This window comes from Grammomys surdaster, unplaced genomic scaffold, assembly GCF_004785775.1.
Source record: "Grammomys surdaster isolate TR1022 unplaced genomic scaffold, NIH_TR_1.0 126182, whole genome shotgun sequence".
In the NCBI taxonomy this organism is placed as follows: Eukaryota; Metazoa; Chordata; class Mammalia; order Rodentia; family Muridae; genus Grammomys; species Grammomys surdaster.
This window is the reverse complement of record NW_021620988.1, coordinates 6,988,550-7,001,159: the sequence shown is the minus strand read 5'-3', so window position 1 is coordinate 7,001,159 and position 12,610 is coordinate 6,988,550. Positions and strand designations below refer to the sequence as shown.

At 39.0% G+C, this 12,610-nt stretch overlaps 1 protein-coding gene across 1 annotated transcript in view; it reads left to right on the top strand.

Annotated features, from left to right (window-relative positions):
* The first annotated feature begins 12,294 nt into the window (after nucleotides 1-12,294).
* Hpgd (15-hydroxyprostaglandin dehydrogenase) overlaps nucleotides 12,295-12,610 on the top strand; it is a 32,436-nt gene continuing 32,120 nt past the window's right edge. Inside the window, exon 1 of the mRNA XM_028757749.1 lies at nucleotides 12,295-12,473. Coding sequence (XP_028613582.1) covers nucleotides 12,381-12,473 — 93 coding nt within the window. The 5' untranslated portion in view covers nucleotides 12,295-12,380. The remainder of the gene's footprint in view (nucleotides 12,474-12,610) is intronic.

The following is a 12,610-nucleotide window of genomic DNA, read 5'->3' as shown; positions in this document are numbered from 1 at the left end:
ATTTATTATGAATCAATTTTTTCAATTTTATATCTTCAAAAGAAAATGTGGGGATTTATTAGATATTAAAATGAGTATTCTGCTTACTAAAAAACAAAAATTTCATTTACTTTTTATACCTTATTAGAAATCTGAATTTCTAAAGACAGACACCTATTAAAAAATGAAATGCTATGAAATGAGACTAGCTAGCTGGTATTGCTGTTCACAGGGGGCACTACTCAATAAGACTGATGAAGACAAGTCTTTTCCAGAAGTCTGAATAGTATCTTATAACACTATGTGGGCTTTGGCCATCAGAGACGAAGCTTCCATGTCTGCTGTATCTCATAGTCTCTGTCTCCTGTAATATTCCTATTTGTCAAAGAAATACAAGTTTCTATAACATCAATTTTGAAATATCAGTGCCAGTTGTAGTAACTGTGTGACAAGTAGGAATATTGAGTTGCTCAATGTACAAAATAGTTAATCCCTAGTATTAGACATTACTAGAGTCTCTATTTCTCTCTTTCATAGTAATGAAATAGCTGTCTGCTCTCCTCGAAAGTTATACCATGTTTTATATTTTGGATAATAAATGACATAATGTGTAATCCTCTACAGATAATACCTATTACAAAGTGATTACTTAAAATATATTGGCCTACCCTAGTGTAACCTGAGATTTCTGGGTAACTGAGTTACTGGAGACCCCATTGTTTTCTTATACACATAGCTTTGTGGTACAAAGAGATCCTCTCAGAAAAGTTAATCTAACTTCTAGACACAATTTTAATGAATTGTACAAAAAAACACTGAATTACTAATTGTTTAAATTTACTCATTGATAGTTACTGGAACAGATCATAATTAGTGATGTCACCACTGAAACTGAAATTGTTAGATTTCCTTTGGGCTAGCTCTGCCTTATGTCAAATTTTAACATCTTTGGTAGACAGGAATGGATTTATCTCTGGTAACAGGTTTCTACATTGATTTCTAGCTATCAGGGATAATGCTTATACAGTCTTCATTCCAAAACTAACAAATGTGAAGTAGTTCTATTGTCTAGTAGAAATTAATAATGTCCTGGAAATATTAGTGTAATGCCAAATAGACCTATTGATGCATTAAGTTGAATAAATGTTCTTATCTGTCAGTATCTTTACATCATAAATTCTGACAAAATCTCTATTAAGCATCTTAGTGGAATATAACAGAGCATTATTGTCTTGCAAGAGGAAGAAAAGCTTATACAATACAAGGAACTTTCATAGTTAGAATAAAATTACTTGTAATGTGAATAGAGTCTATAGAAGACACTGGTTTGGGGAGCTTCCATATCAGATTATTTAAGTGTTCATAATTATAAATTAAGAAAGAGCATGGTAAATAGATTAGGAATTAAGTAGAAGATGTCTTTTGGTTTTATTCATGTTTGATCTACCTACCAAACAAAACCGAAGAGATCAACTCTATATAGTTAGAGATGCTATTCCTCCAGTGTTCTTCAGAGTAGCTGGGGACTAATTCCCTGACCAGGCAAGGAGGTGCCATCTGAAAATACTGATATCTCAACTCTTTCTTTCTTTCTTTCTTTCTTTCTTTCTTTCTTTCTTTCTTTCTTTCTTTCTTTCTTTCTTTCTTTCCTTCTTTCCTTCTTTCCTTCTTTCCTTCTTTCCTTCCTTCTTTCCTCCTTTCTTTCTTTCTTTCTTTCTTTCTTTCTTTCTCTCTCTCTCTCTCTCTCTCTCTCTCTCTTTCTTTCTTTCTTTCTTTCTTTCTTTCTTTCTTTCTTTCCCTCTTTGCTTCCTTTCTCCCTCCTTTCTTCCTTTATTTCACTGTTTCTCTCTTCTGCCTTCTTTTCTTCTTTCCCTCCTAGTCTAAGTCTCTATTTTTACTTCTAATTCTAGAAGACATCTAAGATTACTGACAAAGTTAAAGGTAAAATCTGTAGGACCCACCAGTAGGGATTTGTTTATCATTAACTTGTATGCTTATTTTTATCCTATATAGTAAATTATCACTCATACTTTCAAAAAGCATTGGGGTCAGGGGTATAATTGTAACAGAGACTTTGACTAGAATGCCTGAGACCCTGAGTTCCATCCTTTGCACCGAGGTTCATACATACATAAATTTTAAAACTGTCAATTAGAAAAACAGTTCTAAAGCAGAGTAAACATGCAAGCAAGCTGATGATTTTACGTAAAAGTAGAATTCTCAAAGGCTTCCGCACCAAGATTCAGATGACTAACCTTGAGTTATTTTGATGTGTATATATATGTTTTTAAATTTCAAATACTTTAGATTTTTTTTTTTAGAATTATCTTCACAAATGTATTTACCCAGACTCCCTCAATTAAAAGTGGCCTATTGTGAGCCATGAAGCAAAAGAAAGGATAACAGGAAGGTTTGATTAAAGATAGCTTCATCAGATCCAGTGTGTTCCAAGCCCAATGACAGAATGTTCACACCATGTACCAAATCAACTATAAAACACGCTTCACCACATTGCTTATCATTAAATCACCTTGAAAACTCCACTTCTTAAATACGAATCACTTCCAGCTCAAAGAAAGTAATGTTTAAGTTCTTTGTTATTATAAGAGTAAACCTAATCATCTCCTCTTAGGGAAAAAAGAAAAAGTATGTTATGACTCTTCATAAGCCACTGACCTAAAGAGGTGTCCTACATACAGTTCAGCATCCTCATATTCTGTTGCATAGCAATTTCCTCTGAGACTGAAATATTCCACATTACAGGGAAGCTCCTCAAACTAGAGAGTAAACAACTCAAAATACCTTTGGTAAGGCCCTGAAAGTGACCAGATTCTCTAGGCCCTTTCCTCCCAAGAGTAAACAAGCCAACAGGCTGGAATCACCGTCAGACAAGACAAGCTGCAACGAACACTCTGAGACCAGATCAACTGCCTGGGAAAAGCTGTCTGGAAAGGGTTTAGATCAACTGAGTCACTCTGAAAAGGCATTTTTCCAGTCTGTTGAGTTGCCTGAAGGCTATGTAGTCTGTTCCAGATTCCCAGCTTTTGTGATCTGTCACTCACATGCTGGGGGGGTTAGGGGGGGCAGGGGGTTGGTGATGCACTTGATTTTATGTTACTTCAGCTTTTAAGTAATCCCTCACCCACATTCTTGTAAACAACCCTTATAAAACTCATTGCTTTAGCAAGTTAGTTTTTAATGGTATCTGCATTTCAGTCCCTTGCCGGCTCCATATCTAAGGTGTCTAAGGTGTGGAGATGTGTGTACTGTATCTCTCCAGGAAAAATCTTGTCATGTAATATATACAAATATATTAATTTTTGCATTTGCTGTTATTTGGTACAATGTAACAGGCACACATAAACTAACTCTTATTAACAAATACTATATCCAATTGGCATATATTCTTCAAATGATTTTTAACTATGTTGCTATGAGGCTTCATTGATCTTCATGAGTATTTCAAGATCAGAGAGAAGGTGCAGACAGAATGGGCAGGTGCAACCTGAGTTCTAAACTCTACCCTTTTCAATCCCATTATCTGTGATCGCTCATTTCTCTGGCCTCTGGAGCAAGGACTTCAAATCCTCTGACATGCACATCATGAATCACCAAACACAGCATAGAGGTGAAAGCAGAGACGAAAGATGAGTAGGAGACATCAGAGGTGGACAACCTGATCCAGTGCAGCCAATCCTAATAGATTGAGGGAGGAAATAAAATTTGATTATGTAAATGTCAGGTAACTCATTCATTTCATCTTACATTCCACCAAATTTGCCAGAATACCAAGTTACAGCTCCTGACAGCTTCTGGCTCTAAATATCTTTTGGGAGTTCTAAATTTTACAATCAAAAATTGTATTTGAAGGCCTTAATTATAATTTTAGAATACTTAGTTTATGAATTTCTTACCTCCAAAATCTAAAGAATTAATGATAGAAACACACTTCAAGGAATTTCTTCTAAGTCAAGGCAGTTGGATACTGAAAGTCTCTTTCTCCATTACTGGGTATTATAGAGTTAGGATGATATTGATATCTGTTGGGAAATTTCTCATATTATTAATGGCCCATTAACAACATAGCTATCTTCTATATTGGTTGTTCACATGAGGAGGCTGAGCTACGGGTCAGTTTTTCTAGGACCTTCACAGATCTTCCTGTCTGATAAGGGCTCCAGTAAACCCTCAGAATGAATGAAGCCATTGTTTTTACCAGGCATAAAAAGGTCTGAAAACACTACATGCAATGCCTTAAGTGTGGAAAGCATGCATTTCTTTCTCCTCATCTACTGTGAAATTTGAAAAGACTAATGTGATTACACATCTCTGACCAAGACAGTTGAAATGCCAAATAGAAAAAGTGCCAATCCAAAGGGATTTTTCTAGGACACTGTCCAACAGTTCAAAAGGAATAAATTACTACCCAAAGATGGAACAGCTCAGCCAAGCACAAAGAAGTTTTCTTCCTTAGATCTAAAAAGCAAATGTGCAAGCTTACTGTATTATGCACAACATACTGTTTTCATTATTGTGAAAAATATGACGAACTCAAAAGCAGCAAATGCAGATGTGAGCGGCTGATGTTCCTCCTTGCCTCTGTCCTGTCAAGTCAATTTTTTGTGGTAGGCATCATGTTGGCGTCTTCCATTACGTTGCTTGAATTACTTTGCTTCTTCCCAGTACTGTATGTTTCATAAGCAACACAACTGAGTAAGTCAATAAGTGACCCTGCTGCCTTTGCCTTTGCTCAGATAGCCACTCATTCCCTAAGAGCCACCAACATAAACTTGCAAACAACCAAATATGAGAAAGCTCTCTGCTTTAAAAGCTATTCAGTAACATGATACTCAGCTATTTGGAGAGGGGGAATCTGAAATCCATTTTAATCTTACGCTATTCAGTGTTCTGGTCCTTGTTTAATTCCCCAGCATCCTCTTCTGCCATTTCCCCATCCCCCAACAATATCTCAATGCCCAATTTTTTCTTTTGTTTTATTTCATCGAAAACAGTCTTCTCACTCCCTCCAGCACTGTAACTTTAGATCTTTACTAACATCTCCTCGTCCTTCCAGTTTGAGCACAAGTAACACTTCCGCACAAGACCTGCCCCCACCTCACTGGATTGAGCTCCTCTTCATAAACCCTCTCACACATGTCTGTTTCCAAATGAACATCCACTTCTCCAGTCATCTCATATGTCCCCAGAGGCTAGTGAGGGTTAGTGTTCTGATGCTTGAGAAACATCTGATGAGTAAGTTGTATAAATGACGTACGCATGCTATGCTTAACCAATGTTGCTGTCGAGTCATTGTTTGCAACAGATACCATTCAATACAAGAACAGGTAAAGAAATTATCCTTATTCTTCTTAAGGTTACTTACAAGAGGTAGACTGCTTTTTCTCTTGCTTCCTGTGAGCAGATTACCACCAGGCAACCACCAGGTAATGGTAACCTTGACCATTCAGTTTTCCTTCTGTTTCCCAAACCTTCTAGCTCTTACTACTTGCTATTCATAGGATTATGAAATGCCTCGTTAGTTTCAAGCCACAACACTGGTATAATCACTAATGAAACTACAAAGTTTCCCAATACATATTTGAATTATTGAATAGACTTCTATTTCCAGATTGGAATGTGAAGAATTTTGTGCCTGCTACCACAAAAAATTTGAAGACTAAATCTCAGAAACATAGAGCATAAGTATGATTTTTAAAGACGGGGCCTTCGCTGATTTTCTTAATAAAATGATTCATTAAGTCTTTGAGAATTCTATACAAAGTATTTTGATTTATTCATATCCCATTTCTCGCTGTAACTCCTCCCATATCCACCCCACTTCCCTAATCCTTAATTGTATGTCCTCTGGTTTTCTTCTGTTTTTTTTTGGTGTTTGTTTGTTTGTTTTTCACTCATCAAGCCCATTTTGTGTTCCCCACATACTTCTGGGTACTGGGCCATAAACTGGAAGGGATTCAATTTATGACAGACCTTACACTCAAAAAAAAAGAAAAAAGAAAGAAAACTGAGTCTCTCTCCTAGGATCCACTACCTGTCCAGTCCATATCTCCTCCTTTACAGGTAGGGCTTGTGAGTCCCCTTCTGCTCCCTGCTGGAATCTGTACAGAAAGACTGCAGCTGCTCTGAGCAGTTACTGTAATGAACATGTCACCCTGCCCACTCTTGAAGGCAGTTTCTCTCCAGTACCTCCCAGCCTCTGGCTCTTAAAATTCTTTGCAAGATAAGCCCTTTAAAAAGGTGATTAACTTAAAATGAAAAAAAAATTAAGTCAGACCCTAATCCAATCTGCCTTGTATTCTCATATGAAGAAGTTTGGCTACAAAAGAAGAAATTGGCCATACACGTACACTGAAAGAGGTACCTCTTATGTAGTAGGCCTCAGAAGAAATCAAACTTATCAAATTTGGATCTTGAACTCAGACCCTCCAGAACTGTGAAATGTGAAATTTTACTGATATTTCCCAAATCTATAGTACGTTCTCATAGAGCTACGGTTCTCGACCTTCCTAATGCTGCTATTCTTTCATACAGTTCCTCGTGTTGTGGTGACCCGTAACCATAAAACTATAATTCTAAAATTAGTATTTTACAACTGGAATTTTGCTACTCTTAGGAATAGTAATGAATATAATGAACAGAATATCTGATAGACAGGAGATCTGATACGCAACCCCTGTGAACGCGTCATTTGACTTCCCCTGAAGGGGTCTGTATCCACAGCTTGAGAACCATTATTATAGTCTAGCAAAGTAGTTGCAATATGGAGTTGAAATCTACCACTCTGATCCACTCAGTCATTCATTTAGTGTTTGCAACTAATTATTATCTTTATAATCCAGAACGAAATGTGGCCATCAAGTGAGAAACCTTTCGAAAATAATTCATTATCACTAAGTAAGTGCCAAGTGTAGTAGTGGGTGAATCAAGGAATGACAACTTGTTCTTCCTTCAGTGGCTCAGGAATACTGACCTAAGCTCTCTCATAGCTAGCAAAGGGAGAAAGAAGCTACATTAAAATTTAAAGCAATTTTAAAAAATAAAATAAAAAAGAAAAACCTGGATGTCAGGCAGCTGAGCATCACAGAAAAACAATAGCTTTGAGACCGTATGGCTTGAATAAAGACCCAAATTCAATGCCACACTTCATGATGACTTTGGGTTAGGTCACTTGTCTTCCCTGAGCCTCAACTTCTTCATCTATAAGTGAAAATAAAAGTAATGTTTACTTTACAAGGTTGATAAATGGACCATGTGAGGTACCTTACAAAAAGCACAGGAATTTACCTGACACTGAAAAGTAGACAGCTTTGGTTGGTGGGGTGAGGGGGTCTGGTCCTTCAAGTCCTTCAGTCTTTCCCCTAACTCCTTCTATTGGGGTCCTTGGGTTGGCTGTGAGTATCTGCATCTGTATTGGTCAGGATCTGGCAAAACCTCTCAGAGGACAGCTATGCCAGGCTCCTGTCAGCAAGTACTTTTTGACATCAGCAACATGAAGGGACCCATGGCTCCAGCTGCATATATAACAAAAGATTACCTAATCTGGCATCAATGGGAGGGGAGGCCCTTGGTCCTGTGGAGGCTCCATGCCTCAGTGTAAGGGAATGTTAGGGGGATGAGGTGCAAGTGGGTGGGTGGGGCGGAACACCCTCACAGAAGCAGTGGGGAGGGGCCGGGATGGGGGATTTGCAAAGGAGAAACCTGGAAAGGGGATAACATTTGAAATGTAAGTAAATAAAATAACCAGTTTTTTAAAAAAGAAAAGTAGATAGCTTAAAATCTTGTCCGATTTCTGTCCAATTTGCTGTAACAAAATGGAAGAACCTGGGTGCATTTATTCAGTTCAACTTTTAGAAATCTAAGGTTGCAAAGTTGTATTTAAAACAGGCAGAATTTGGTGACAGTAATGAACCACTCAGCAGTAAAGAACAAGGGTGATCTCTTTTCCTCTACTTACAGAGCCATTAATACAGTGGTGAGGGGACTCCCTCATGACCTCTTGGATCTAAATCACCCCCTGAAGGTGCTACCTCCGGACACCATTAGCACATGACTTTAAGAATTAAGTTTCCAGCACAGGCATTCCAGAAAGAAGATGGTTGTAGGTAGAAGAGCCCAGACCTCAGAGTTACCCCAAATCGCCTTCTTGTTTTTGATCTTCATGTTGCTGTGGCTACTGCTTGTCTATTTGAGTGAATTGTTTACATTTTACATTCTTTACATTGAACAAATAAAACTAACCAAACGAATTTAGATATGAATTAATTCACTCATGATAATTTATCAAAATAAAATGGTTATTTAAAAAGTAAAGTTCTACTCAAAAAATTAGCCAGACCCAAGTCAAAGCCTTCTCCTTCAGTTTCCTAGATAAGTGATGCAGGTGTTGGATCAACTTCTCCAGACTCCCCAAACCTGTTTCTCTCAGTTGTAAAATAACTCACAATAATAACTACCTCAGAGTTTGGCTGTAAATAATAGATGCAATTATATGTGTATGGTACTTAAATATAATAGCATTTATGTGTCGTGTGCCAGTCACTGGCCTGTGCCCTTGAATTGTATTTATTGAACTTATTATGGTCTTGACAACAGCTTTATGAAATAAGTACCCCTATTATTCTCATTTTGCTAGTGAGGAAGCTGGTGGGGATTCTAAATAACTTGCTGTAGGTCATGGGGCAATAGGTGTTGGATGTGGCCCCAGGAAGTCTGAGCTTTAGCTATTTTGAGATGTCTACCTGACCCTACCCCCCAGGAAATGATAAATATTCAATACTTGTGTTTTCCTAGGGAATAATTATCCTTTCTTAAATTTCATAGTATTTTGGTTTCAGAAAAATCTTGCTTCAAAGCTAAGGCAATCCTAAGAATGTTTTTAAAATATCTTATAAAGTTATATTAGTGGTAAACCTTGAATTTCTCATCTTTTTAGCCATGAATCACATTTTTAGTAGCAGCTTGCTGGGGTAGTAGACAAATGTGGCTCACGTAAATGAAAGTTAATTATAAAATTCACACAATTCACAGGGAAGTGGAAACAACATTTATCAAAATCCACAGACGATTCAAAATATCTTTACAGCATAAAGAATGTTTGAGTATTTTTATTTTTTAGAAAAGAATACACAGTAACCAATAGATATTTTAAAACCAAAATGTAACTTTCTTTTAAAATATATTAAACATTTTAAATCTTTTTCTAAAAAAATATCTTTTTTTTCTGATATTAAAGAATCATAAAATCACCACAGTAACTGAAATCACAGCATTTCACCATGATTTTCCATCTTCTCCAGACTTAAGTCATGGTTATCTCTGCTTGTCTTCTTCCAGCACCCACTGAAGCACTGAACACACACACACACACACACACACACACACACACACACACACACGTAAGCCAGATACTGAAAGACAGAAAAAGAGCCAGGCTTCTGTGAAGGTACTCAGATTGTGAACTCATTACAGTCATTCATGAGCTGGATTTTCCGGGGCAGGGATTTGTTAGCAAGTGAAGAGAATGGGAGGAGAAAGATGTGGATGGAGGTGAGCAAGCTTGGCCAGTCAAGGCCTTGAGGGTGGAGACCAGAGTGTGTCATAACTGATACTGCTTCTTCGAATGTAGTAAGGGGCTACTGGGTAGATATACAGTGCTGATTACATCACAATCAGTACCCTGAAGTTAAAGAATTTTAATAACCATAGTGGGGCCTAACATGGGTCAATCTATGCCTTTAGAACTTTTTCTGGTCTGAGAAGGGAAGCAGAAATTTAAGAGCAAATCAATTTAGCAGCCTAAGTGCTGTTGCTATCACAAAAGACAAGGTTTTAAAGATGCGGTTGGTAGTGGGAATTGATAAGGAGGGTTAAGAGGAATTGATCTTGAAACCCTCCTTATGTGTCTCCTTATGTGCTTTAAAAAAATAAAGTCTCCGTTTCCCCTTCTCTCACATGTATGATTTATGAACAATCTAGAAACAATTTGTTAAGATTAATATTTATTGCGCTATTATTCTGTGCCAGGCCCTGTGGTAATGCTTCACATGCATTGCTTAATTCTTACTTAACAAATAAGGAATCTGAGGCACGATAAAGGGAACAACACCCTCAGGGTCACCTTAAATCTCACCCATAGGCCTTCAAACTCCTGTTTACTTTTCTCCTTGACACCTGTCCCTTAGTCTGAATCAATCCTGTCCTTTTTTAAAAAATAAAAACTTTTTTTTTTTCTCAAGACAGGGTTTCTCTGTATAGCCCTGGCTGTCCTGGAACTCACTCTATAGACCAGGCTGGCCTCGAACTCAGAAATCTGACTGCCTCTGCTTCCCAAGTGCTGGGATTAAAGGCGTTGCGTCACCACTGCCTGGCTTATAAAGAAAAACTTAGTCTCCTTCTAATCTCACCAATGACTACCCAGCCAGTGTTCTGTAATGATGGGCTTGATAGCAAAACAATCTCTCTCCCTTCATCAGCCACTTTCTCCTAAAACTTGAGCACCAGGTGCTGTGCCTTTTCCATTTACTCATACTGGCCATTACTGCTCTAACCGATTCAAAACCTTCTGCCAAATGTTGCACTTATCTCCATCAAAGCACTAGCATCAGGGACCATTTTGCTTTTGGAACGGTTTTTTTTTTTTTGAGTGCTGCAAAGCTACTGCTCTTCAGACATCTTCACTCATAGTTCAATAGCTGTGGGGTTTGTTTGTTTGTTTGTTTGTTTGGTTGGTTGGTTGTTTGTTTGTTTGGTTGGTTGGTTGGTTTTTTTCCCCCCAACTCTGGCCAGACCCCTCTGATGAAGATGTGTTCCTTTTCTCATGCCTTCAGCCCTGGTTTTCTGTTATTTGTCTTTCTTCTTATTATTTTTTGTCTTTGCTGTTCTCCTCCAACATCAACCCCTCCTATGTGGCCACTGGTGAGTTTCAGGGCTGGGCCCCACACCCAAATGCGTATGGGAAAGGCTAACTGAACTTGGGGGGGTTGGTTACTTAAAAAATAAGAGGAAGGGTTGTCAGGGCATGTGAGGAAACTTGGAGGGAGCAAGTCATATCTCTTGTATACATGCATGAAATTCTCAAGAATAAAGAAAAAAAATACAGTGCCTCTACTTCCTCTTCTCAGTACAATGCTGGATATAAATATGTTCCTATCTTCTTTTCTCAGCATTTTTTTTCAAGATCTAGTTTCAAGGCAACTTTGAAACCAGTTGGCTTAATACCAACTCTGTATTTTCTGCAGCCTCCCCAAACACTTCCCTGAGGAACCAGGCACATTCGCTGAGGCTTCCTTCCATAAGCAGGCAAAGTACACAAAGAACTCATTCTGCTGTTAATCTCGGGCTTCCCGGCGTGCTCAGATTTCTTTGTGTATGAAAATAAATGTCAATGAATTAAACTGACAGAATGCACTTTGAAGCCTGCTTCTGGGAACGTGAGAAAGGGAGAAACTTAATCAGTGGACTTGTGTCCTGGCAAAGTCACCTTGGCACAAAGTTAGTGGCTCCAATTCCTGCAGATCTGGGGACCTCAATCCCAAATCTGGATACTGAGCCTTAAGGACCAAGGTGGTCCACCACGTAAGCTTCCATCAAAGTCACAATATGCGAAACTATCACCGATGCTGACAGATTAAGTGAAGGCATGACTAAGGACAATTCAGGATAATATCCATTTGACACTGATCTGAAACAGAAACGCCAAGAAGATTCTTAAAACTCTGGCGCTGGAACATGACTCAGTTTTTTGGGATCAGAACAAAATTAAATTCTTGTGATCATTGTACAAAACACCAGTAAATAAAAGCGTTATCCTTACCCACCCCTATCCCATAACGATATTCATTTATGAGATGAGAAGTTATGAAAAAGCTTGATACATAAACACACACACACACACACACACACACACACACACACAGCGACATCCCTAAAAAAATTGTTTTTGATCCTTCCTCTGCTTCTTGTAGTTTAATATTTATTGAGGATGTGTTTCCAAGTTTCCAAGCCTCTTCTACCCTCTCCTATAAGATTAGCCTTTGAGTAGCTGAAGAAACTTTTTCGGAAAGTTTGTCTTCCTTCCTTTCAGCTTTTCCTCTGTTACCTCACTGTCTTCACGCAGCCAGAGGCTTGACAGTAAATCCTGCTCGGGAATCCGCAACAGCTGAAAGCCTAGAAGGCAAAGATCACCTTTGCCGACCCTACCCGGGTGCTCAGGGGCAGGTGACACAATGACTGTTTCCTAGGCGCTGGCTTGACAGTTTCATCCCCGCCCACTGGCAAGAGAGCTCCCGGGGCCGCTGCACACGCGCACGAAGGGGGCCATAAAAGCTCCAGCTGCGGCCAGACGCGGAGCTCGCCCACCACCCGCAGAGACGCGATCGGCCATGCACGTGAACGGCAAAGTGGCCCTGGTGACAGGCGCGGCGCAAGGCATAGGCAAAGCCTTCGCTGAGGCTCTGCTGCTCCATGGAGCCAAGGTAAGGACTTCTCCGTGTCCACCCACAAGCCGCCGGAGCCCCCGGGGTGCCGAGTCCCAGGCTCGCAAGTCGACCTCCAATGCCGAGGGCAGAGAACCTGAACTTGGATGAGCACATTCTGAGGTCTAAGAAGGGAG